This window comes from Elgaria multicarinata, chromosome 1 (genome assembly GCF_023053635.1).
Source record: "Elgaria multicarinata webbii isolate HBS135686 ecotype San Diego chromosome 1, rElgMul1.1.pri, whole genome shotgun sequence".
In the NCBI taxonomy this organism is placed as follows: domain Eukaryota; kingdom Metazoa; phylum Chordata; class Lepidosauria; order Squamata; family Anguidae; genus Elgaria; species Elgaria multicarinata.
This window is the reverse complement of record NC_086171.1, coordinates 126,221,983-126,249,573: the sequence shown is the minus strand read 5'-3', so window position 1 is coordinate 126,249,573 and position 27,591 is coordinate 126,221,983. Positions and strand designations below refer to the sequence as shown.

The 27,591-nt window shown below is 40.8% G+C and overlaps 1 protein-coding gene across 1 annotated transcript in view; it reads right to left on the bottom strand.

Annotated features, from left to right (window-relative positions):
* Positions 1–13,263: 13,263 nt before the first annotated feature.
* The window catches only part of GLMN (glomulin, FKBP associated protein), a 35,287-nt gene continuing 20,959 nt past the window's right edge, over positions 13,264–27,591 (bottom strand). Inside the window, exons 12-19 of the mRNA XM_063136402.1 lie at positions 26,337–26,378; positions 26,174–26,247; positions 25,586–25,670; positions 24,592–24,701; positions 23,417–23,480; positions 18,176–18,299; positions 14,483–14,562; positions 13,264–14,327 (exon numbers count right to left, since the gene is read on the bottom strand). Of these exons, the coding sequence (XP_062992472.1) occupies positions 14,211–14,327; positions 14,483–14,562; positions 18,176–18,299; positions 23,417–23,480; positions 24,592–24,701; positions 25,586–25,670; positions 26,174–26,247; positions 26,337–26,378 (696 nt within the window). The 3' untranslated portion in view covers positions 13,264–14,210. The remainder of the gene's footprint in view (positions 14,328–14,482; positions 14,563–18,175; positions 18,300–23,416; positions 23,481–24,591; positions 24,702–25,585; positions 25,671–26,173; positions 26,248–26,336; positions 26,379–27,591) is intronic.

Sequence of the window (27,591 nt, the reverse complement as noted above, 5' to 3'; positions counted from 1 at the left end):
CACTTTCACACACACACACACACCCCAAAAAAATGCCAACTTTGATTTTTAAGAACATATTAACAAATAAGAAGCACAAAACTTGAAACTGCTAAATTTATTTTAAAGTGCAAGAAATAGGTCATGCCAATTTTAGCAAACAAATTGGAAAGGAACGTCAATGGGTCTAAAATGCATTATTTAATAGGAATATCAACTCCAAATCACCCCCCCCCCCAATGCACACACACCCAGCATCGCTCACTCCAAACAAACACACGCATGAACACATGCATTCACTCAAAGACCCTATGCACTCCACTCACGTTCCGGAAGTCCAAACGGGGAGCCGCCCACCCCAGCGTCCCTGATTTCGCTTCGGTGGGCAAGATGGCGCCCTGTGCCCTCCCAGCTGAAGTGAAGCCAGGGACGCTGGGGTGGTGGGGTGGGGCAGCTCCACGTCAGACTTCCACGCTCTGGGAGGGTGGCTTCCGGACAGAAGGCTGAATGTGGAGCCGCCGCCCCCACCCCAGCGTTCCTGGCTTTGGTTGGGCTGGGCTGGGCGGGCGCTGAATCCTCGGCCAGGCTAGCTCACAGCCAATGTGTGTGAGTGCTGCGCTGCGCCCGGCACCCCTCTTAGCTTGGCACTCTAGGCGGCCACCTGAGTGGCCTTTATGGTAGCACCGGCCCTGCTTATAGGCCCCTTCCAACTCTACTATTCTATGATCCTATGATCTTACTTGTGGTGGGATGGGAAGAGGAGAAAGAAGTTTAAAAAATATATGAATAGTGCGAATTATTTCTCTCTCATAATACTAGGACTTAGAGTAACCCAATTAACTTGATTCAGGACAAACAAAAGGAAGTACTCTACAGAACACACATTTTTCATGTATAATTGCCTTCCATAAGATATGATGATAGCCACAACCTTTATTTGCTTCCAAAAAGACTAGGAAGAATGCATAGATAGGTCTACCAATGCCTATTATTTATGACAGCTGAATGAAATTTCCATGTATAGAGGCAGTGCAGATTCTAGAAGCCAAGACAAGAAGGTGTCCTTTGCCTTCATTTTCTGATTGTGAGCTTCCAGAATCTCCTGTTTCACAGCTTTTGGAATGCTGCAGTAAATGAAACTTGGACTGATACAGCACATCAGTGATTGTGGTTAAGTACATATTTCAAGTTTCTTTTGAATATCAGAACATTTTCTAATAGAAATTATATCTAAGGAACAGAATAGCAAGTCAATAAACATTTTTTTAATATATCTATAACAGGATCAAGAAATTTCAATGTCCCTACAGAACCAACAGCATCGGGTTCGATACTCAGAATCAGTGGAAGATGGATCAATTATTTTCTCTCTTTCTGGTATAGTATCTTAAATTGTGGCAAAGACAGACTTTAAAAAAATCCTGATGATCTGCAAGCATTTAAATTGGGAACAACTTTAAATTAGAATGACAAATGACAGACTATTGATCTGCATGGACTACACCTGCCATCATCTTCAGACAGCATGTTGCTGGCTGGGGATGATGGGGGTTGTAGTACAACACATCTGGAGGGGGTCAGCTTGGAAGGCTGTTCTACACTATTTGAGTTGAATTAAAAATACTCTATAAGAGGGGTGGGGAGCCTCAGGCCTTGGGGCAAAATCCAGCCTCTGACTCCTGACTTTTGTGCATTTCCCCCCTGTTCTAAAAGGTTGAAATGCCTTTCCTAAGTCTTAGAGCTCCATCACACCGCACGTTCGCCCTGGTTTACCTTCAAATTATCCACCCTCGTTTCCATAGCGTGTGAAAGCCTGATAAACTTACACCTTTGCACTTTTCCGTTTCAGTCATCTTTACACCTCTCCTCTACTGTGCACCAGCCTATTGCTGTTCTTCTGTTGAGATGCACATCCACTCCAGATCTCCTTTGTACCTCCCCCTACAGTTCATTGGCTGGTGGTAGTTGGACACCATGCCCTCCCTACATGGTTATTCCCTGTTGCCCAGGCTACGCCTGTTCCCCTCACCCTGTCTGGAAGCTTTGGAGCATGAACATACTAAAATCAGATACAGACTTATCTTTGAGTAAACCCCATTGAACAGAGAGAGACTTACTTCTGAGTAAACAGAAATAAAACCTCAGAAGTAAGCATGGGGTTGCAGAGCACTTCTTTCCAGTTTGCTGTTTTAAGACTTAAAAAAGAAAACTTCTGAGTGACCACACTATTAAAAATCAGTTTTATATGTGTTTACTCAGAAGTAAGTCTCTCTGTTCAATGGGGTTTACTCAAAGGTAAGCCTGCATGTGATTTTAGTATGACTGGGATGTAAATGCAATTGAAATAGGATTTACTTTTGAGTAAGGGAACCAGCAGATCTGTAGTTTATGAACTTGACGATGCACAGCTTTACATAATCAAATCCATGGAAGATAGATCCTTCGAACTTGTACACTACCAGGAAAAGGGTTTAAGGGGGATTTAAAAATTCATTAAAAAATCAAGGGATGACACAATCTGATTCAAACTTGGCATGCTGAAAGCCCTCCTTAAGAGCTATTACTGTGCCAGTTTTGATTTCTTTATCTTTAAAAATGAGGGAGCTGCTGGCAAGGAGGTTACATTTTCCACATTTCTTTTAAGTGGAAATGCCTACTCAGGAGTAAGAACATAGTGTTCAATGGGACCTCTTCTTGCTCCAGAGGGACTGCTTATAACTAGGGTGACCATATGAAAAGGCGGACAGGACTCTTGTATCTTTAACAGTTGCATAGAAAAGGGAATTTCAGCAGGTGTCATATGTATATATGGAGAACCTGGTGAAATTCCCTCTTTATCACAACAGTTAAAGGTGCAGGAGCTAGAGTGACCAGATTTAAAAGAGGGCAGGGTACCTGCAGCTTTAACTGTTGTGATGAAGAGGAAACCTCACTAGGTTCACCATATATACAAATGAAATTCCCTTTTCAGTACAACTGTTAAAGATAAAGGAGCCCTGTCCTCCTTTTCATATGGTCACCCTACTCAAACCCCCCTCCCGCTTTGGATACTGAGCTGTAGAAAGGAAGGGAGGGGGAGCCCAGCTGCTATCCTGAGTGCGCTTACTTGGGAGTAAGCCACATCAGAGCCTTGGATTGAGGGTGACTTACTGCCCCCCTTTTATTGAAAAGGATTGGGGAGAAGGCGCAGTGAGGGGGAGCAGAGGATCCCTGGCTGGGTCATGCGCAAGGCGGGCCGCCTAAAGTGGGAAGAGCTTGTCTGACAGTCCCGTCCCCCCAGTAGGGGTGCTTTCACTCCTATGTAAGCATGGCTCGGGCTGCAGCCCAACGTGAGTTGCATTTACTCGGAAGTAAAGGGCAGTTAACTGCCAAGTCCACGTGAATCTTTTGGGCTGTGAGAGACAGAGAAAGAGATGCAGGAGGAGGGAGGGATGGGGAGATGGGGAGAGAGGGAAAGGGGAGGGGAGAGAAGCTATGCAGCCAGCCCAGTACAGCTTAACACCTTGGTGGGGAAACCAGCCCAGAGAGCATGGCAGGTAGCCTCTTCTAACCTCCTAGAGAATGAAGGTGAGGAACACCCTCACTCACTCCGCCCCTCCTCTCTGATGTCACCAATGCATCCCCCTCTCACTTCCCCGCCCGCCCAAAGCAAGTCATGAAGCAAACTTTAATTCAACCCAGCAACCAGGAAGCAGGAGGAGGAAAGGATTTGAACTGGAATTTTAAAACACCTGCTGGAGAAAAGGCACACCCCTCTCTTTCATCATCAATATCGCCCCTTGAAAACATGCCCACAGAACATCGGCTTGAAAACGATGGATGAAAGTACACGTTGAACTTTGAGCAGTGTGCTTTCACATTACTGAAAGAACCAGACTTTCGGCACACCCAGAAACATCGCTAAGAGGGTGGGGGAAAGAACCGTGATCACAGCAGAACATGGACAACATCATCTGAGTCCTTTGCATACAATGCACAGCGACAGCAGGCTATAATGCTGGTGTGATGGAGTCCTTAGTTACTGGCAGCAAGAACTTCAAGCTACAACTTGCTGGAATTTTTGGCCCTACCCTTTTTGCCTTTGGCCCAGCACCAGAATGCACCCCCCTGAGAGCTTGTCCCAAAATTAATCTCACTCTCATGCTACTATATAAGAAACACACTAGGGCTTAGGGGAGGTTGGGAGCCTTGGTTTTCTCAATATAGACAGCATACTTATCTCACATTTGGGTTCTTTAAAATTCTCTGTGGCCAACAAACTTTGTGGTGGCTGCTATCCTCTTGTTAAGTAGGGTGACCATACAGAAAGGAGGACAGGTCTCCTGTATCTTTAACAGTTGTATAGAAAAGGGAATTTCAGCAGGTGTCATTTCACTAGCACCTGGTGAAATTCCCTCTTTATCACAAGAGCTAAAGCTGCAGGAGCCAAGCCCTCTTTTGTATCTGGTTTAACTGCTGTGATGAAGAGGGACTTTCACCAGGTGCTGCATGCATACAAGTGACACTGCTGAAACCCCCCTTTTTATACAACTGTTAAAAGATACAGGAGCACTGTCCTCCTTTCCATATGGTCACCCTACTTAACAAGAGAATAGCAGCCTACTTATATTTGAGCTTAGGCACCCTCATGTTATTTTGAATTCGTGGAGAAGAAGGCTATCAATGGCTGCTGCTCTTGATGGCTATGTGTTACCTCCAGTATCAGAGGCAGTAAACCTATATACACCCGTTGCTAGGGAACATGGGCAGGAGGGTGTTGTTGCACTTATGTCCTGCTTGTGGTTTCCTGGTTGACAGCTGGTTGGCCACTGTGTGAAAAGAGTGCTGGACTGGAGGGACCTTGGTCTGATCCAGCATGGCTCTTCTTATGTTCTTATATATTATTACATTTATATCCCGCCTTTTCCTCTCTTGCAAGGAACCCAAAGTGACTTACATGGTCCTGATCCTCTTCATTTTATTCTCAAAACAACCCTGTGAGATAGGTTAGGCTAAGAGTCTGTGACTGACCCTAAAGTCACCAAGTGAGCTTCAAAATAGAGCGGAGGCTAGAAACCAAATCTCCTGAGTCCCACTCTAACTACTAAACCACAGTGGTTCAGTGCGGACATTCTAGAAACCATGAGCCCAAGATCCACCTAGCTGTTCTTTCATCCCTGACTTAGAGCTCCATTAGACGAGCATTTTATTGCAAGCTCGTTACTGGGCACTCACACATTTTCGCAGGTCCCTCTCATGACGTTGTCTGCCTCCCGTGTCTTCTAGCCGTCTTCACGTGACAAAAAAACCACCCCAGTAAGTCTGACTTATTTTTTGAGATGGAACTTGCCACTATCTCCTGCTGTGTGCAGGAGAAGCAGCACAATGAAAACAGCCCACTGAATGGGCCACGTACACGTTGTGTACTCCCTCTTTCTTGAGAATGAGGAAGTAATGAGGGACAAATGTGCAGGTGGAGAAGCGATGTTAAGGAAACACAAATTTCCCCTGTGTGATGATGCTCTTAGACTGTCTGACTTGGTTATCTCATTGATTCCAGGCACATATGTTTAGGGTTTCAACAAACTCTGTATCAATAATTATAGTACATACCCCACTTAGATATGTATTTTGTTTACTTTTTTTATCAACAGTTAAAACTATCTTAATAACACACTGTCTTCTTTCCCAGGTGTTGCTTTTTTGTTGGCTGATGTTCAAGACTTGTTTTTCACAGACAGAGAGCTGTTTTTTGAAAGAATAAAGAGGTTTATGACTATACATAGGAATGGATTTTTGCTTTTGTCAGCTGCCCTTCATGGACCTAAGGAGTGGGATGTGATGTTCAAAGTTCAGCAGAGGTATGAAGTAAATAAATCATCAATCATTTGTTTTATTACTAAAGGAATGGAAACTAGCCAAGGAAGAAAAGCACTGTAACTTCACCTTGTTGCTATATTGCAGTTTGTAAGAAAATGTCATCCCTCGGTCACTGTGACATGTCCAAGTCATTTTGATTATATGAGGCAATTTTTGAAATGTATCAAGTTAATAGTCCCCAAGTACAATGTAATTCAATTTAGTGTTCACTTTTTATTTTATTTTTTTTTAGATCTGGAGCCCTGTCCTAGTAAAGTTAGCTTGGAAGTAATTCCTTTTGATTTCAATGTGACTTGCTTCCAAGTAAGTAAAGTTAAGACTGCAGCATAAATTTACTTGACCTATGATTTAAAAATTATAATTGTACTCCTAAACTCCAAGTCATATAGACCTTTATACCAACACCAACACAATCAAAAGGGGTAGTGCAACCTTCCAACATGGTACATGCCACTAGAATGGCAAGAACAGAAAAAAATCCTAATGATGTAACAGGGGTTGGTCAGCATAACATTTACATTCAAAGGGTAAATGTAGTGAGTTAAGGAATTGTCATCCAAGTTTATTTGAATATATAATTACATTCAAGATTTCAGAAGATCATGGATTTGCTGTACTGCTACTTTTAAATTACACAAGAGATTGCTAGCAGAAGCATGGCATTTAATATTTAAATAAATAAATAAATAAATAAATAAATAAATAAATAAATAAATAAATAAATAAAGGTAACTTGGACCAGGTCAGACTCTTTGTCCATCTAGGGCACTATTATGGTGGATCAAAGGTTGCATTTATGTGTGAGTAAAGAGTACGTGGATGAGCTTTTCCATCACCTGAGCCTTCTAATTAAAGATTCCACTTTACCTATGCAAACTGTGTGCTCTGCCACTCAGTTATAGTCTCTCTTATAGACATTGTTACTTGAGTAAATAAAAATGTAATCATTATTTATACACTGCCATCAACGTTCATGAACAGAATAATATAAGCAAAAAAAGGTAGTTTGCTGTTTCCATGGAGCTTGTAATTAACTTTTCATTAGTAGGAAGAAAAGAAAGGAAGAGGCAGTAAAAAAAATAATGCACAGCTAATAATGGATGGATGTGAGCACATGCATTTACATGTCTTTAGTCTTTCTTTTGGTTTAGGGGGCAGGGAGAGGTTGTGCTACACAGAAGGGTGTCTAGTACATACTTGTATACAAAATGCTGTTTTAAAAGTAATGCAACAATTATTGTATATTCTTGCACTGATAGACAGGAGGGATAGAGTATGACTTTACAGGAGCATGATCACCAGCTTTGAAAGCTGTGGAAAACCTGGGGCTTTCCAGGTGTTGATAGACTACAACTCCCATCAGCTCCAGCCATTATGGTCGATGGACATGGATGATGGGAGTTGTAGTCAGAATATCTAGAGGGCCACAGGTTCTCCATCCCTGTGCTATGGCTTCAGAGAAAGCAATAGATTCAGGAGACCCAGATAACATTTGCCCTGGGAAGGTATGGGCCTGTGTTGGATGCTGCTTTTGCCCAGACTCAGGGAGACCGTAATTCATCTTCTGACACACTGAGGGGACTTGAGCTCCCTACCTCTAGAAAAGGAGACAGGAGACAGGGGAGCGATTGCTCAAGGGCAGCACACGTCTTGAAGAAGGTCCCTGATTTGATCCCTGCCCTTTCTAGTCAAAAGGATTTCAGATAGTAGGACTGGGAAAGGGTTCTGTCTGATACCTTGAAGAGCCGCTGTCAAGCAAAGTAGACAAAACTAACTGGGCAAAGTGGACCAGTGGTCTAACAAAGGCAGTTTTGAAAGACATCTCCTAAAGCAAGTCTCTGCATCAGCTTTCCTATAAGTCAGGCCAGGGGTGGGCAACTTGTGGCCCTCAAGACGTTTAATAACTGCAACTATTATCAGTCATAGCCAGCAGTCCAACAACATCTGGAGGGCTGCAAGTTGCCCACCCCTGGCCAATACCAATGAATGATTTGAGAACTGTTGTCGACCATCTATTAAACTAGGGGCACATCTACACTAAGCAGGATATTTCACTATGAAAGTGGCATGAAAGTGATATATAAAAGGCAGGAGCCACACTACTGCTTTATAACAGTATTGAAGTGCACTGACGACTGTTGGGGCCCATTGACACAGACCATATACCGATTTCATAGTGTTATATCCTGCTTGGTGTAGATGTGTCCTGGGCCCCAACAGTTGTCAGTGCACTGCAGTACCACCTTAAAGCAGTAGTGTAAATTTTCAGTGCACCTCAATACCGCTGTAAAGCAATAGTGTGGCTCCTACCTTTTATATACTACTTTCATACCACTTTCATAGTGGAATATGTAGATGAGCCCTAGATGAACAGTAAAGCAACTTGGTTCAATTGTTTAAACATTTTCCAGTGATCTCCAGTAATGTCTGAATATTTAATTATAGCTTAGTATTTTGCTGCTGAGACGAACATCAAAACCATAAACATAGCTCAGTTCCAATTGTAGGGCACATATATTAGCAGTCCGGCTGCCATTTATGTTCTTCTCTGCATCAAAAGAAGCAACTATTCTAATGGAACGTTTGATTTCCAGATAGCTGAAGCTAGAACCAATTTAGATAAAAGTCTTGTGCAGACTACCAATTGCTGCAGAGCGACAGAATATGCAAAAGGAAAATAGATGGCTGCCATTGATACATGCAAGTGTTTTGTTCAGTTTAACAAGCAGTTTTTCAGAGACCCTTCCTAGCTCTTCTATAACCACACACATATACACATTTAATGCCTATGTAAGTGAGATTCTCAGAATCTAACCACGTGTTGCTTTATGTGCATGATCTTGTTTAATGTGATTCCTTTTTTTTTAAAAAAAAAGCTATGGCATAGAAGACTCAGAACATGATATGGAAATGGGGCTTAACCATTCCCCCATCCATACTGCAGTCCTAACAAAAATCCTTTGTTCCCAGAAGCTATTTGCCATGGGAACAACTTCCCTCCAATGGCAAATAACAGCTTGGGGCAATTTTCATCAGGACCACGGTATGACAGCGGAAGCATGAAAAAGCCCTCCAACAATTGCTCCACAATTGCTATTTCCCAAAATACCCAGATACATGAAATGCAATCTTACATTTAACATAATAGGTAGTTTAACCCTTCTTAGTCTGAGGCTATTCTCTGCTATGGGATAACATTATACCGAAATTCCTAAAGCAGCATCCTACTCTCCAAGTTGGTGTGAGGAACTTGGGTTAACTTCCTCCATTGCCAAGGACAAACAAGGACCCTCGTGACTGACTTTTAAAAACTCTGATCCGCCCAAAGGTCTTCCTAGCCAATTTGTTCCTACTTTTCTCCCAGGACAGAGCCAATTCCCATCTCCTTGTATGGACAACCATCTGTCAGGGATGCTTTAGGGTGGATTCCTGCATTGAACTCGATGGCCTTGTAGGCCCCTTCCAACTGTGCGATTCTATGATTCAAACCTGTACTTACCTGTTTATTTCCTTTCACCCTATTGCTATGGCCATGAGGATTACCAGATCTACTTTAGCTAGGTGGTTAAAAGCACGTATGTCTTTGTCCTGTGAGGCTTCACACCTCCCCAAGCTGTCAGAAGTCACAGCTCACTCCACTATGGCAGCAGCCACATCTGCCATCTTAAGTAATAATGATCCCTTGGCAGAAATCTGCAAAGTGGCCACCTGGACAAGTCCTAATTCCTTCATAAATTATTACAAAATAGACACACATGCCTCAGTGGACATCTCCTTTGATAGGAGAGTCCTCCAGCAGCTAAGAGCAATACAATAGACTCGCCCCAATATCTTTCCTACCCAAATAAGGGCTTAAGCTTTAGCATGTGCCATTGTGGGGTGCCTTCCTCACACCAACCTGGCGAATGGAACACTGGTACTTACTGAGAAGGTTCCGTCTGGGTTAATGTGTGGAAGGCAATGCAACCACACCCTGCAACACCACCGAATCTATTTGCATAGGTTAAAAGGACACCCGTCTATTCTGCTCACTTGGCTGGGCTGAACTTCTCCTAAAGATTCTGTGTGTTTTCTGACTGGTTTCTATGTATTTACTATCTGTTCCTCTGTGGTTCTTCCCTACTTATGATACAAAGCGATGTCCTTCTCCCTCAATTTCTGAGCTTTAGCCACAGACAGAATTGGCTAACAGGAGCTTCAGACCGATAGTGTGTTTAAAACTCAGTCACATGGGTCCCTGCTTTTCCTGGGCAATAGGGAGAGCTCACCTATTATGGGATGGCTTCTGCACACCAACCCAGAAGGAACTTTCTTGGTAAGTACCAATATTCCGTTCTGGGCAGGTGCGGGTAGAGTCCTTGTAGTGCCCCATTTGCCTCTTCCTTAATGTTTAGGTACCCTTATCACACCTTCTGACTACTCTGAGAGCTCTTAGAATGGACCACAGGGTGCTAACAGCTGTTCCAGCCCACGCACAACTTTGTGCTGTGCTGTTCAGGGGCTTCACCAGTGTTGCACAACATTGTGCCAGTGCTGGTAGCCCAGTCCTCTGCTGCCCTAGTGCAACAGGGTATATGACTGGGTTATTGGATGGAGCATGAACAGACTGTTGAGTGCAGTTGGTGTAGAAGCATGTTCCTTGTTTATCAATGGCTTCTAAATCTGATGGCTATATGCAGTCTCAGGTACAGAGGCAGTGTGCCACTGCATTAACAGCTGCTTGACGGCTTCCTTGCGACATCCACTTGACCACTCTGGGAAACAGGATGCTGAACCATTGGTCCAATTCAGCAGGCCTCTGTTTCCATTCGTATCCAATATTTATTTATTTATTGCATTTCTATACCGCCCAATAGCCGGAGCTCTCTGGGCGGTTCACAAAAATTAAAAACATTCGAAGTATAAAGTATACTTTTATACAAAGTATAAAAAAGGGAATCAAACTGTGAAAGTGACATAAAAAAAGGAAGCAGCTAGAAATATTCTCAAATTAAAATGATCTCATTTCAAGACGCTCCTCCTCCCTACTTTTTGTTTTTGTTTTAAAAATCACATCGCGTAAAGCTTACTAGAAGGTGTTTCATTCCAATTGTGCGAAGAGAGGAAAGCAGGACTGTAACCTAGGTTGATCAGCAATAGAGCTGCCAGGGAGGGGGCAATCAGATGTTGAGGAAGGAAAGTTGTTTGTACATTTACTGAACTTTTGCTAAACACACACACGCTACACTGTGAGTCTGCTTAGTTATACCTAGATATAATCCAGGAATGGTGGGTTGGGTAGTGGAGCAATATTAGGGAAGGGTTTGAGGGGCTTCAGCTTTTCCTTTGTGTTCCCACATGGCTTATAGCTGTCCTCAGTCTATCTTTACTACTTACCTACCTACCATTATCAGAAACCTAGCAACAAAGAAATGCCAGGTTTTCTAGCAATCCCAAAATGCTGCAATAAGATTAAAATGTATTTATTATTCATTTATTTAATGCCTCATATAATAAAAAGCACTAAGCTATTCTTTATCTAATTGTATGCTACTATTCAGGACTATTTTGTAAAATTGTAAATTCCTTATCTGGCATGATTGTCATTATGAGCATTCTGTGTCTCAGATTCTTAGGGAGTACTTTACGAATAATCCCAGTCCACAATACTGCAGAAGCTATTAAACTCATGCTGACTATAGCAAAGGTAAGTAGAGCATTTGTTTTGGCTAATTTTAATTACTTTAGAGCTTACCTTGCTGTGAGATCAGAAAAAATAATTAAAAGGTTAAGGATATTTTAAGCTATGCTCTAAAAATAGCTGCTGCTGCTTGTTTTAAAGCTACTTCAGATTAAACCCATGATGTTTCCTAAGTCACACCAATATGAACTCATAGCCAAGGTGTTAAATTTGGTGCCTGCTTAAACTATCAGTCACCTGAAAATGAGACATCTGGGATGCAATCTTATGTATATTTAGTCAGAAGAAAATCCTACAACAGCTAGCATGGTTATCTGGGGAATGCTAGGAGATGTAGGATTCTTTTCTGTCTGAACGTAAGTAGGATTGCACCCTTATAGACTCACTTCCATGACTGTCAGAATCATTAGGATACTGAACAAAAAGATTCTAAAGTCATTCTCAACTCTTTTGGTATATTACCATTACTATAACTCTCTCTCTCTTTCTGCGTAGACCACTTCAAAACCACACGTGGACAACATTCATTATAGAATGTTAATGGCAAAAACACAGATTGTAGAACAAAGCCCTGTTTGGAAAATGCTTCATCAGAGCCAACTGGATTACAGTTTATTAAATACCACTTAATGTTTTATTCAAAACGTTGGTCATGTTTATTTGCAAAATACAATCTCAATTCTGTGCTTTAAAAAGCTGCACCTTCAAAGAAATAAGCATGTCAGTTTGGAAAACACGTTTCAGTATCAGATACATTTCGAATGAAAATCTGTGTGTAATTTGTTAAAAGTTTAATTTCCTGTATAACCGCCAAGGCCTTAATACTGTTCACTTTAGGTTTATTTTTTTTTCAACATTTAAAGTATGAAAGATACTGTTTATATTTAAGCTTGAGTGGAAATGGGTATCCCAATATCTTTAAACAATACTATGGGAGAATAGTTATTAAAGAGCAGCTTTTGGGAGGGTCTTCAAATGTCATGGTAACAATGATGTAATTTATGCCAAAGTAGTTATTTACTCAGTTCTACTGCTGCTTTTCTGAGATTTATTTTTACTTGTTATTAGTTTACCTCATGAATGGAAATAAATGTATATTTGTTGTTCAACGGTATTATTTCAAGACATAAACACCATCTCCCAGTGTCTTTGTTCAGGACTGAGTGTATTGGGGAATGCTCTGGGTAAGACATGTTCAGGAATAATCAGGCAAATTTGCATGGAGGAATTTACTCCCAGGTGAAATCACTGTATCACCTTGGATAGAATCCAATGTTACTCCTATACAGAGTCGATCCTTTGAAGTAAATGAGACTTAAGTTGCGATCAATTTAAGTCCCATTCATTTAAATGGATCTACTCTACATAGGACCAACATTGGATACTACCCCTTGACTACATTTGAATGTGACATCGTAGTCTTAGGTTGTGGTGTCATAGATTGCGGACTGATCCAGTTCTTTTCACTGCCAGAAGACTTTAGGCAAGTAGTAGTTCAAGCTGTTCAACATGTGATCAGACTACTGTATACTATGCTGCTAGATACCCCAAACCATTCTCCATACAAGTTGTAAGACAGAATAAATTCCCAGTTTCTATACTAACATATACTATTTGTATATGACTAAAATGCACTCTTTCCAATCCATTCCCTCTCTGGGGGCATTTCCCTAACTGCTCCCATATTTTCCTTGTGGATATGAAGTGAAAGTAAAAGAACATATCAGTTACTGACTTATTCTTCAACCTTAATTTTTGCTGGATGCTTCTTTTTCCTTGCTGTTTTGCTGAACTGCTTGGAGGGTCTATATCATATACCTTTGGAATTCATTCCACCAGTGCTGTGTTTTGGGTGGTGAGAAGTAGAGTGTCAGCATATGGTGTGTATAAAACTGTGCCATCCAAGTTATACAAAGATAATATGCCAACCTTCTGTAGGTCTGTCCACTGGACTGGGGCCTAATTCAATAGGATTGGATACTTCCATTCACAGAACAGATTCAGCAAAGACTCCTTGCTGAAGGAGTGGGGTGGGGATATGGGGTGGATAAAAAGGGAGAGAGAATTTTTCCAATTCCTTTGTTCTCCTTCAGTCGCCCTACCCCCGTGGCTGCCTATCATATTGTGCCACAACCCTCCAGAGCAGATTTACAGGGGACTACAGGGGGAAGAAGGGACTGGCAAAAGTTTCCTCATTTTCCTTTAGAGTTTGGATCACCGTCAAGTGCACATCTGGTCCAACCCATTGAGTAAAACTGCGTGCACACTTACAAGTTTCTGTTCACATCCCCCATCATTGTTACAATGAACTGAATGTCTATGTCACATTTTCTTATAATCAGGTTGTGTTATGCAAAGCCTAGTATGTTAACACATGCCATGAAAACTCACGGTTATGCATGCTCCTGGGAGTTTTGCCAACCAAAAAACATAGCCCAGATCTCTGGCAGAGTGGTGTTTAATTAAACCTAACACACACTTTACATGTATTTTGCAAATATGCCAACCAAGCTAACACTTCCTTGAACTTCTGAAGGTGTAAAAATATTCTTGGGCCTTCTTTTCCAGCAGTCAGTATAATTACAACTTGGTACATATTTAAAGCTTGGTACTTTATATTTTCAAGTCATAATGTCAGAAGTATAAACGCAGTGCATGAAGTGAAACATTGACAAAAGGGAGACAAAATGCTTCATTTGATCCCAGTAGTTTCTCCAATTGCAGGCTGTGTTTTGGTTTCAATGAGTTCTTCTACCCTGGCCAGAACACTCTCAATTAAATCAAATGTGAAAAGGGCTGAATGAAGAACCTGAAATATTAGGGGGAAATTAACGTTAATTATATGTTAAGCAGTTACCAGTTCTCCTTCCCCAAAGTAATTCTAAATAAAAAGAAACACAAAGTCTGTCTTCATACATTTGATCTTCATAATTTGAACAGTTTCACCAAAAACAAGCCACTCACTTTAAGTTCCATTTCAGTTGTCATAGTAGGCATCTTTTCCCCAGGTACTGTTACAGAGCAAATCTTAGAAGTGCAGGATTCTGTAACAGGAAAGAAAGTTTATTACAAACACATACACAGAGACATTGTACAGTGTTCAGGATGTTGGAGATATCTGCAACAGACTAGCTTTTTCCAAGTTGTGTGGACTTGTTGTTCTTTTGCTTTTGGGTGGTGGATTTGCACTAAAGAGCACTGGCACAAGTGGAACGAAATTTTCATACATCTCTCTAAAAAAAAGAAGAAGAGTCTATCAAAAGTTGCCTGACAGTCCGCAAAACACTGACAGCATGGATTTAACTAATCCATTCATTCCTAGCAGTAATTGCTGCTGCCATCACTACCATTTGGAGGCTATTCAGACAGCCAATACCACCATCGCCAGCTTCTACACTGTTACCTGGTAAATATGGGGAGGGATAGGGGAAGGAAACACACAGGCCCCTTTTCCTTTCTCCCCACCACCAAACTTTCCATACAAAGGTGGTTGGGCATGTTCAACCTTTGCTGCACCCAACAACCACTGTAAAAAGTATGAAACAAGAAAGGAAAAGAGATTTATTTATTCTCTTCTAGCTACCTGAGAAGCTGTGAAGGTGAGGGCAGGGAGCAAGTAAGTGAGCATAATTTCTTACATGGGGTGGGGGAGGGGAGGGAGGGGAAGAGAAGAAAGGAGGTCAGAAAGAGGGTATCTTTCCTAAAGCTCTCAAGCCTGGGAGTGACACTTCATTTGGCAAACATGGAGGTTCCACAAAAACAATACTGAACACAATAGATGTTTTTTCCAAAGGAGCTAATGAAGGTGTCCTGCTACGTGTGCCTGGATCTTTCCACATTTAAAGGTAGTTGTATAGCTGTACTGGGTCCTTAGTTTGGGATTTTTCCAGGTTTTGAATGTGAAAACATGATAACACTAAGATCGCGTTCATATGCAGTCTCAGCATGTAAGATCTACATGCAGCTGGAGCATGGGAGAGAGCCCGATTTTCACATTTTCCACCCCCACCCCGGACCACACTTGAAACCTGCAGCCAGGCCCAAAAGAACCAGCCACCATTTTTTTTGTATGAAACTGTTCAACCCAAAGAGTCTTCTTGTATAGGTGTTAAGCAAATGTAAGCCACCAGTTCACACTGAAGGTTTTGTGCATAATGTAGGGTGGGGGAAGCACATGGGCCTGAAAGCTTGCTCTCATGGATCACTTTATCTAAAATTAACAAAATATTATGTTCTAGGGGCTCAGATGAACTAAATCTACAGCAAGCACAGTGCAACTTTCAGTATCCAACTATTTACCTTGGGAAGTAGTATACACCTAGTATTTTAGAACTTAAGCCCGGAATGTACAACCATGAAGGCAAAAACATGAAACAATGAGCCCTGGAAGTTACTACAAGGTGTACAGATAAATGAGCCTGGGATGCTGTTGAAGGGATGTACAATCGTGCGAAAAAGAAAGTACACCCTCTTGGAATTGTATGATTTTACATAACAGGACATAATAACAATCATCTGTTCCTTAGCAGGTCTAAAAATTAGGTAAATACAACCTCAGATGAACAACAACACATGACATATTACACCGTGTCATGATTTGTTTAACAGAAATAAAGCCAAAATGGAGAACCCCTGTGTGAAAAAGTAAGTACACCTTATGATTCAATAGCTTGTGGAACAACCTTTAGCAGCAATAACTTGAAGTAATCGTTTTCTGTATGACTTTATCAGTCTCTCTCATCGTTGTGGAGGAATTTTGGCCCACTCTCCTTTACAACGTTGCTTCAGTTCATTGAGGTTAGAGGGCATTTGTTTATGCATAGCTCTCTTAAGGTTCCGCCATAGTATTTCAATCGGGTTGAGGTCTGGACTTTGACTGGGATATTGCAACACCTTGATTCTTTTCTTTTTCAGCCATTCTGTTGTAGATTTGCTGGTGTGGTTGGGATCATTGTCCTGTTGCATGACCCAATTTCGGCTAAGCTTTAGCCATTGGACAGATGGCCTCACATTTGACTCTAGAATACTTTGGTATACAGAGGAGTTCATGGTTGACTCAATGACTGCAAGGTTCCCAGGTCCTGTGGCTGCAAAATAAGCCCAAATCATCATCCCTCCACCACCGTGCTTGACAGTTGGTATGAGGTGTTTGTGCTGATATGCTGTGTTTGGTTTTTACCAAACGTGGCGCTGTGCATTATGGCCAAACTTCTCCACTTTGGTCTTGTCTGTCCAAAGGACATCGTTCCAGAAGTCTTGTAGTTTGTTCAGATGCAACTTTGCAAACCTAAGCCGTGCTGACACGTTCTTTTTAGAGAGAAGAGGCTTTCTCCTGGCAACCCTTCCAAACAAACCATACTTGTTCAGTCTTTTTTAATTGTACTTTCATGAACTTTAACATTTAACATGCTCACTGAGGCCTGTAGAGTCTGAGATGTAACTCTTGAGTTTTTTGCAATTTCTCTGAGCATTGCACGGTCTGACCTTGGGGTGATTTTGCTGGGACGTCCTCTCCTGGGAAGATTGGCAACTGTCTTGAATGTTTTCCACTTTTGAATCATCTTTCTCACTGTAGAATGATGGACTTTAAATTGTTTTGAAATGGCCTTATAACCCTTCCCAGATTGATGGGCAGCAGCAATTGCTTCTCTAAGATAATTGCTGATGTCTTTCCACCTTGGCATTGTGTTAACACAACCTGAATGCTCCAGACCAGCAAACTGAAAAAACTTCGACTTTTATAGAGGTGGTCATACTTGCTGATGATCAATTAATCACAGGCATTTGATTAGCAGCACCTGTCTGCTACTGCTATGGAAGCAGTAAGGGTGTACTTACTTTTTCACACATGGCTTCTCCATTTTGGCTTTTTTTCTGTTAAATAAATCATGACACGGTGTAATATGTCATGTGTTGTTGTTCATCTGAGGTTGTATTTACCTATTTTTAGACCTGCTAAGGAACAGATGATTGTTATTATGTCCTGATATATAAAATCATACAATTCCAAGAGGGTGTACTTTCTTTTTCACACGACTGTAAGTAATCTCTGCTTTACTCAATTTCTCAGGGACAATGCATACAAGGTACTTATCATGTGGAGGTCATTTGAAATCAAGCTCTGCAGCAGCTCTCTCTATACAACAGTCAGTCTATATATGGTACCCAGAAAACCTCTCTTCCAAAGAAAGTACATAAGAAAATTCCTTGATCCCATGGTGAGCTATTTCACCTAAACATTTTGCCACATATGGTAGTCATTTCATGTGCACCGAAATGGATGGAATTTAATGCTGGACTGAGTTTATATTGGAAAAATATACAACTTTTCATAAGCAAAACTAGATTAACTCAAAATATCAGGCAAAATAAATTATTCTAAACTTTTTAAAACTCAAAAGTTATAGATTTCTGACTAAGAAGGAGTTACTTCTTTTTCATGGAGAAAGGCTACCATTCAGTGACAGAACATGTGCTTTGCAATCAGAAGCTTTCAGGTTCAACCCCTACATTTCCATTTAAAGATCTCTAGGAATGATCTCTGTTTGAGATCTTGAAGTGTTATTGACAGAGAAGACAATACTGTGGTAGATGGACATCAATACTACTGTGGTCTAAACCCAAAAAACAGCCATGAAAATAATGAAGTCAACTTACCTTTTTTGTTTTGTTTTTTGTTCTTTATTTCTGCTTCATAGTGTGCTCTTGACATATTAAGTCCAACATGTAAGGGCTTCAAGAAACTTCTCTCAATTTTGTAAAGTTCTGTCCACACACACGTCTCATGAAAAAGAAAAGAAAAAATCATTGTACTGTAGCAATGAGGTCCATAGGTCTAAATGAGTATTTTCTTCAGCTACATAACCAGCTAGTTTAAGGAAGGAAAGGAATTTAGATGTTACCTATAATGCTGACCTGTACCTTAATGTGTTGAATCCTTGTAGCCTTCCCAGACCTCATAATTCAGCATTTACCTTACTCATAAACTAGACCAGCTTATCTTCTCTGGTGTGTCATGAACAACTTATAACCCGCTACATTAAGTACAGCCGACTAATCTTTGGCTGTGGTGTGACAGATACTTGACAGCCACTTGGTTTTTGTAGTCCAAATGAAAAACAGGAGACCTATTGAGTCCTTGTTGGGCCACTGAACACGACTAACAGCCCATCAAACCAAGCACAGCCTACAAAGTGTGCAGACCTGTCATAGAAGTTACCCAAGATTCTCATTTTTGGATCAGCTTCCTTTGTAGGGGTTACTTTTAATTTACTGCATTTTAATTCTTGATTTATGTTTTAGACTGTCAAATGGAAATACTGCTCTAAGGCAGCAGATAATTCTTGCTATAGGTAATTCCAAAAACAAATATACACTGTATTAGACATGTAGTAATTCTTTCATCTTCAGTTTCTCTTCTATCACAGACAAGCAATATAGGAAATTCTGTAATATGCAAGCTACAGTTGCTCTCCTAAGTCACATCATTGTTGGGATGCTCTCCATGAGCAACGTGGTTAAGGAGTATTGAGCAAACGTTTTCTTGTAGGTATGTTTTAAATTTAAAAATAAAACCCAACATCCAGTGAAATAATAGTTATTTATTACAACTGTTCTATTTGAAGCATTAGGGATAAGACCAATAAGCAGTAAAATACACAGCAGTCCAAAGAGACAAATTTTCTTTTTGTTTGCCTTGTATTAACTTGCCATTTCCTGGTTAACTAGGTATTTGTCCCCATGCAGACATGGAAGTTACTGGTGCTTCTGGGGTAAGCGGCCTTCCCAGGACTGAAACAGCCAGAAAACTGAAGTTATAATGGCTTGTCAGTGTTTAATGAACCTCAGCTAGAACAGTGCATGCTCATAGAATATGAGAAAATAAAAAGCGGATGCTAAACCTGCTGCAAAATTTAAATATAAATTGCTCCCTTGACTATTTCAAACCATTTGTCTATCAAGATGCAGCAGCTGGATAGCGATATGAGCATGCAAAAGCCACCATATCAATCATAAGACATTTCTATGAAAAGCTACTATAACCTTTGAATGTTAAGTTACCAAGACTATGAATATTGGATGTTGCAGGAGGCATAAGGAAGGAGACAGGCAAAGAAAACTGGGGTGGTGAGAAATGGACTTTGGAGAGGGTGAGCAGTGGTAAATCACTGAAATCCAAACAGATTTTTTCTACTGACAGGGTTTGCCTACCAAGCTTCAACTGATAAAATCGGAAAATCTGTCAAAGGCAATATCTGAATAGCTTTTTGCCCAAATTATCAAAGACTAGTAAAACCTGTCATTTTCTATTGAACAATTCTACTTCTGTTTTGCTTTTTTTAACTGTCCTAGTCTACCTCTCGCTAAGTTAGAGCTCAAAGTTCAGCATTTATTCACCATCCATTTCCTTTAGGCTCTCTACTCTAGATATTTAGGAAATTTCCAGTAATGCTTATAGTCGGAGACCCTCTTTTGCTAGTATGAGTACAGCTTTGCTATATCTTCCAACACTCTACCTAAACTAGCCATCTACCTGAATATTGCAGTCTTACTCTTAACATTACCAAGTAGAGAAAAGAAGGCATTTTTGGATTCAAATATTGAACATCAGAAAAATGAGAGCAATGCCAAATGATTAACAATGGAGTAGAGCCTGTCTATTTCCATGAACTAAAGTTTCAGATGCTTTGAATGTACCATATACACATATGCCAGAGGCCTCCCTGCAGCCTCAATTTGTCTCAGTCTATATGGGACCATCTCTGTATTTTACTTACTGAGTTAGGAAACTCCCAACCAGGGCTAGAGGGGCTTGAAGCATTTATGCCACACCATACACTAGAAGCCACCCATGTTTTGATACTATGGCCCCTAGAATCCTGGCCACCCCTAACTCTTCCATGGAGTCATCCAGGTATGTGGGGGTGGCAGGGGCTAAATATATAAGCTCCAGTGTCACTGAGGTTGCAGCTTCCATTATGGAAGAGGAACACTGGGTAGGCAGGGGAGAGGGCAGCACATCCAAATGTGCTGCCCTCACCCTTCCCTTAACAGGTGATGTGCTCTCTGGTGGCCCGTGCAGTTGCTGCACTGCAGAGATAGAGTTGGTATATTTTGGGGGAAACTGGCAATAGCCCATGATTAAGGTCCCAGTCCAGGTTGAACTGGGGTTCCTTACAGGACCCAGTACAAAGGTCCTCACATCCGTCTCCTTCCTCGACATGCAGTGATCCGCTGTGTCCTGACTGAGCAATGTGATACTCCCTTCTCCTACAGTGGGCCTTGGGGTAGGTGGGGCTTAAGCCAGCTGGTGCAGAAGTGGCAGAGCTCAGGCAGCAGCTGAGCCCAACTGTAACAGGCTCACTGGCTGAGCTGTGATGGCAGCTATGCCAGGCCATTATAAGCTCACCGGTAACTGTGGGCACTCCTAATTGCCCAAAAGCACTCTGGTGGCTTTGGCAGGAGTTCAAGCAGACTGTGACGGAAACTCTAGTATACGTCACAGGCTCAGGCTTTCCCTTCCCCTTTGCAGATTTTCTGTCCTTTTCGCCCATTGCTGAGGAACAGAGGGAGAGAAGAGATTGGTGGGTGGGGGAGCCTTTTTAAAAAGCATAGAGAGAGAAGAATTGAAAAGAAGAACTGAAAGGGATAAAATTCAAGAAAATAGAGGTATACAAGGCCTGGAAAGAGTTGTTGGAGAAAGAAATATGTACAAGCTCTGTCCTGGGCAAAGGCAGAGAATGAACAGGAAGGAAGAGCCACCAAGGATGAGATCAAGGCATAAAGATCTTGGTCATAGGATCCCCGTGTTCCTGAATGGTAGGAGACATATCCCATTCTGATGCCTCCTCACACCAAACAGAGAATATAGAAGCTCCGATGTCATTGGGAGTGTACCAAGGCCAGGAGGTTATGATAATTTTAAAATACTGGAAAAAGCAGTGTTTGGGGGATATCTAATAGACCCTGTTAATTAAACCAATTGTTAAAGAGATAAATTTGAATGCTAATTATCTATATTAAACTTCAACTACAGAAACACCATAAGAGAATAATCCAAAATTAAGTGCACGACATCTCAACAAATCAATTCAACATAAAGCATGTAACTGTGCGCTTACATTCCATACATTCCCATTGAATCCATATTGTACACAATCCCTAAAATAGTTCCAACTCAGTAAGTCCCACTAGAGTCAATCAGTTTTACTTCAGAGTAAACATGATTAGGATGAGCCTGCTCAAATGGATAAATCTTACTTTCAAGTTAGCATTTTTAGTAAAGCATATGATTAGAACTGGGATGCAACATAGCTCACATGATTAGCATATGTTAACTGCCTATTTGTATTAAGCAAGGAATTAAAAAAAACAGGTCAGGGTGCAAAGCCTGCATAATGAGATGCAAATGTCCAGGGCAAAAATATTAAATAAACACAGAAATGGAGGTGAAGCTCTGTTTGCTGCTGGAGAAGCATAAATTGTCTGCCAGATCAGAATAGAACCTTCCAAGCTGGGTTGCCTTCAGTATGCTGAGAGCTATTTGCCCTCCAGCAAAACAGAATTTAGCTCAATATGACAGTTCAGTAAAGCATACCAGCAGCAATTATAATGCTGTGATCTGGCTCCATTGCTCTCTCCTTGTTTTTCTCCCTCATTGATTTCAAGAGCTTTGCCTGCAATGCTAAATTTAGCCCACTCCTTGTCTTGACACAACAAGCCAAGATTTCACATCTTATATAATAAGAGGTATGTTAAGCACTGCTGTAGAGGCTCTCAGAATAGAAGATACAAAGGAGCACTCCCAAATCATTTTACTTATGGGGTTGGGGGGAACACTTAAGATGATTAGATGGCTCTCCTGTTATAGAAACTGATGTTTTTCCTGTTATAGAAACTGATAATTATTATAAATAATCTTCATATACATTCAAAACAGACCTATCATTCCTGCTATTGCTTGAGCAGGAATATCCTAACAATAAGCTGAAATTCAGGTCAAATACCCCATAGTACTGATGACCTGTTTATAGAATGGAACTACAAGGAAGGATTAGAAAACCAAGGGACTTCATTCTAATGCAATATTAAAAAAATAATTTGAGGCAAAGTTGTCAAAACACTCACAAAACACCTGGACATTACTATAATCCCCCCCACATGTGGGAAGAGTACAGAACATTCCTTAAAGCTGTGTGATGAAGTGGCATATTTCAAAAGGGAAAGGCACACCCAATATCCAAATGGCTTGTAAGAGCCACATTGTTGGGAGATATTCAAAATGCAGGAGATTTTAAGCTTGTTTCTATCAAGGCAAGTTAAATTATTTGTAAGGACTGATAGATGTCAATATTCAGTTATTGCAAAGTTATGTAGAATTATGCATTCTGATCTGGGCTACTAGTATATGTAAATGACGAGAGCAAAAAGCATGATGGCATTTAAGAATAATTCATCAGTGTATTTCATCTGTACCAGTTTTCACAAATATGCAGTGGTGTTAACACATATTGATCTGGTCTACATGACATGCCCGGCTCACTGTGAGTTGTTTAACCCATGATGAGCTGCAGCGCGTGCAGCCACCATTATGAATACATAACCCCTAATGGGGGGGTGTTGTGTTGTGCGAACCTAACCACCTTGAGTTATAAAAGGGTTAAAGAATAACCTAGGGTGGCCAAGTTTGGATGACACACCGCAACCCCATTGGGGGCTGCATATTCATAATGGTGGTCACAGATGCTTGGCACACATTGCAACTCATCAAGAGTTAAACAACGCATGGTGAACCCAGCATGTTGTGAGAGCTAGCTCCTTGTCTGTCTCTCTCACACATACCCTTTCATTCACATGCCACTGTTAACAGAAAATAAATGTTTTTTACTTATCACTTACTCGATTTTCATCTTCTTTATCTTTAATGATTAAATATCGCAGTAAATTTAGTGATGCCATAATCCTGCAAATTAGAGAAGTTAAAAAAATAACATCAGCTGAATAAGACAATTTTTTTTTATTCACAGAAGGATGCTTGTGGAAGAATTAGTGTGAATTAGGTGCCAGAACACAAATTCCACAGTCTACAAGGAATTCCCCAGAAGTTGGTACAAGCAAATCTAGCTTCTCTGTACTCTCAACTTATAGCTTTTCCCCTGACTTTCCAAGAAAATCTAGTAGTTTCTCCTATTGACTTCTGGCAGATAGCAGGTAGGTCCAAAAACAATGCCTCATATAGGGTGAACCAGATCCTTTGAAGGTTTGCAAACTAAACCATTCCTGACTGACCAGAGATTCACAGATATCAGCTTTGCTTATAGCCAAGCCTTCATTTGCTACCAATACCTTGAGCCCTCAAGCAAGCACAAAGAGGTCAAGGGAAATGCCTGGAGGCATAGATAAAGAATAATAAGAAAAAGGAACCCGGAAGCATGCTTGCCTTGCCTTCTCCAAACTGCAGCACAAATGTCAGAGGCTTTTGAGAATCTCTCTCGCCAGATGGTAAAGGGTATTCGCTCCTAGCAATCAGATTTGTGGATACCTTCCCCCTCCTCCATAACCGTCCACTAAACCCAGCACAGGGACTTCATCAGAAAGGATCCCTAGTTCCTTTACAGGGAAAATTTCTAAGCAATTTCCAGTCACTTCGGTGGCACTTTATGCTGTCTGGGCACTCCCCATCAACACAGATGTTGAGTTCCTGTGCCTGGCATAAAAGTTCCATGCTCTGCTCTCCAACTCAAAGAAAAAGCTAAAATCTGGATCACATTTCAAGGTTTACAGTAATGATCTGAACATATGATATCAAAATAAGATACTTGAACCTATGAATACATTATCCCCTAAACAGTAGATTTCTGTGGCTATTTTGTAATTTTAGCGCTTCTGACCACCTGCAGATCTTAGCCTGCATGAGAAATCTTGAAGGAAGATTCCAGTCGACTAGGTAAGCTCTAGTAAAATGTATCTTAATTGTCAGCATTGTTGCAAAAACATCAATGGAGGCAGCTTGGGGTGGGTGGGTAGGGGTCCTCAGCAAAATAGTTCTGCAGTGACTATTAATCACATCTCACCTGTCGGAGTTCTGGAGAAGATCAGTTTCAGCACCATCAGGAAGGGAAAGAACTGTATCTAGTAGTGAGACCAAAGCAAACCCAGTAAAAAACTTGCTGTCCTCTAACCTCTGAAAAGCAACAGATGAAAAAAAGAAACATTTAGCCAAAACACTCTTTAAGCAGTCTGTACCAAGCCTGAGCAAGGTCCAGAAATGAAGTCACTGAATTTATATTCCAATTGAACAATATCATGTTTTGCAATGGTAGCCTTATATTATTGCTTCTCCAAACCTCTTAGTAAAGATTGTATTCTAACAATGTCATATTGGCCTTTGTTTCCCCTCCAAGTTACAATTCAGTTTTTACAAATAAGTCTGAGGATATTTGTTAGAATAAGCCTCCCAACTACAGAATGACCAAAGCCCAAAACGGCAGACAGAATAAGTTACATATGGGGGTCATAGATCTATTTTTCCAGAGATTTTTTTAAAAAAGCATTTCTTCAAAATCCTCTTAATACCAGGCATAGAAAGGTGAACAACATGAGAATATCTCTACAAGTGAAGGGATACGTGGAACATGTGCACCACTTGATAGTTGTACTATGTGAAAAAGACACCTTCTATGACCATTTGGATTTTTGTGAAGAACCACTTTCTACGTTAACAAAACTTGCATATTTTTGGTACGACTGTGTCGTTAGAAGTTTGCTTATTAAAAATAAAAGATGTAGCATCTGAAGATGCCATACAAGCTCCCAGTTAGGTATTCTTGTAGGAGGTCTTCAAGAAGGCTTGTCCTACTGCTGCTGGTCATATTCGTCATGCTCTTCAATTAGGATCCAAAAGATAATACGCAAATTTCCTTTTTGGTCACCCCCCTCCTACTGTCGTGAACACCCTTTCCTATGTGTGTCCAGAAGCAACGTGCACTTACAAAGACCTCTTTGGATTCCAAACCAAATGCAGACAAATACATTCCTCACTGTTTTACATTCAATAACCTTCCTCACCCGCAAGGCTAAATCAATTTGATTCTTAATATTTTGAATGATGTATCCTTCTACACCAGAATGGTTGCTTGTCTTCAACAAGCACCTGTAACAAAAGACAGAAGATGAAAGATTATGACCTAAAACAGCTTTTCCTAATCTGGAGCCCTCCAGATATTCTGAACTACAACTTCTATCAGCCTTGGCTAGCATGGCCAATGGTCAGTGATGATGGGAGTAGTAATCCAAAACATCTAGAGGGCACCAGATGGGGTAGGTCTGCCCTACGTATTACTTTCAGTTAGAATCAAATTTCTAGAAGATACAAAACAGTAAAAGGATTAAAGCTAGTGCAGTGGTCTTCAATTGCTCCATACCCGAGACCCACCTGGGACTCCCAAACTGCAACATAGGACCCACTTTCACAACTGCTCAACATGGTGGCAACAGTTTTGCTGCGACCCATCTGGACTGATCTCATGACTCACTTTTGGGTTACAACCGACTGTTTCAAATCCACTGAGCTAAACTATCCAAATTAAAGTACAGTTACAGTACTCTTCATATAGCTTACTTAATTTTTGGTCATTCTACAACACTGAGACATACCTGAACAATGTGTATTTTCCCTCTTCATCAAATTTATCTATATACAGCTGTAAAATCTTTAAACTCTTCTTTCTCTACAGAGAAATACAAGATGAAGGGAATGAATGAGATGAACTATACTTAAGAAATGACACTTTTAAAGTCACATGAAACTGTTACATACCAGAGGTTCAAAAGGACACAGTGTAATGACTTTGACCAAATCCTGTCATTAAAAGGAAAAATAAAAACACAAGTTATTCAAGCAAATGCAGACAAAACAAACCCTTTGCAAGCAAATGTGGTGTAAAATGCTATTGAAATAAACGAACTAACTTCAACTCACAAAAATAAAAGGAAACAGAGTAGTAAAGCTGTAACTCCATCCTTAAGCCACACTTCTACACACATACTTATTGGAGGGGACAAGGCAGTAAGTGATCTGCAATAGAGGCAGAGAGAAGTGGATTAAGGAGAGAGTGGCAGACATCAACTCAGATATAGAGCTTTGCCCAAGACAGCAGTAAGGTTATATAGCAAGGAGCAGGAAGAAGAAATAATAATCCAGGAACTGATTAACTCCCTATGAAACCTAATCAATTCCCTATGAAACCTACAGCATACATATGCAAGAGAATGGATTAGCCTCATTTCTATATTCCTGATGGAATCTTCTCACAGGATTGTTCTGAAGAAAACAATCATGTATATAATCCCATTCTGATGTTTCATTCTGGTTTTATAATTTCACTTTATAAAGTAATTACAAAGATGGGAAAGGCATCCTGCTCACTCTCTGGATTATCTGAGTGGTTCCTCTAGTTATAAGATTCTATTCTTTTGTTCTTATATGTCGAAGGCTGCAATTCTAACCACATACTTAGTAGGGAGTAAATCCTACAGTGGGAGTTACTTCAGAGTAAACAAGCAGAGCTTTGTGCTGCAAGTTTTATAAATAGTCAGATTCAATAGTCAAGGAAGTAATTAGCAAAGCAGTGCTCAAGTGTCTTTTATTCAAGAGTCAAAATACTATCTATTTTGCATTTCCTGAGAGTCCTTCAAAAACAAATGCAGAAGTCAAGCTGGGGTCTGTACTTAAACGTATGGAGTTGAGTTCAATCCCCACGCAAGCAGATGTCCATTTCACAACTGGACTTTCCTGTTCTCACCTCCTCCTCACATACCCCTCTTGAGCAAATTTGGGGGGGGGGTTGTGGTGGGAAGGGATGTGCGGAGGACAAGGTCCGTTCTCTGTCAGTGGTTCCCTTCCCCGGGTGGAACAACACCATTAGATATAACTGAGAGTTATTCTCTGGATCTGCGTGCTACCTTTCGTACTAGTTTCTCAGTGTTCTCGTTGCATTGTATCTTGCATTTTTTTGCCAGCATTTGAAAACTGGGGCAGGGCTTGAGATGCTTTCAATTTTGAAACATACAAT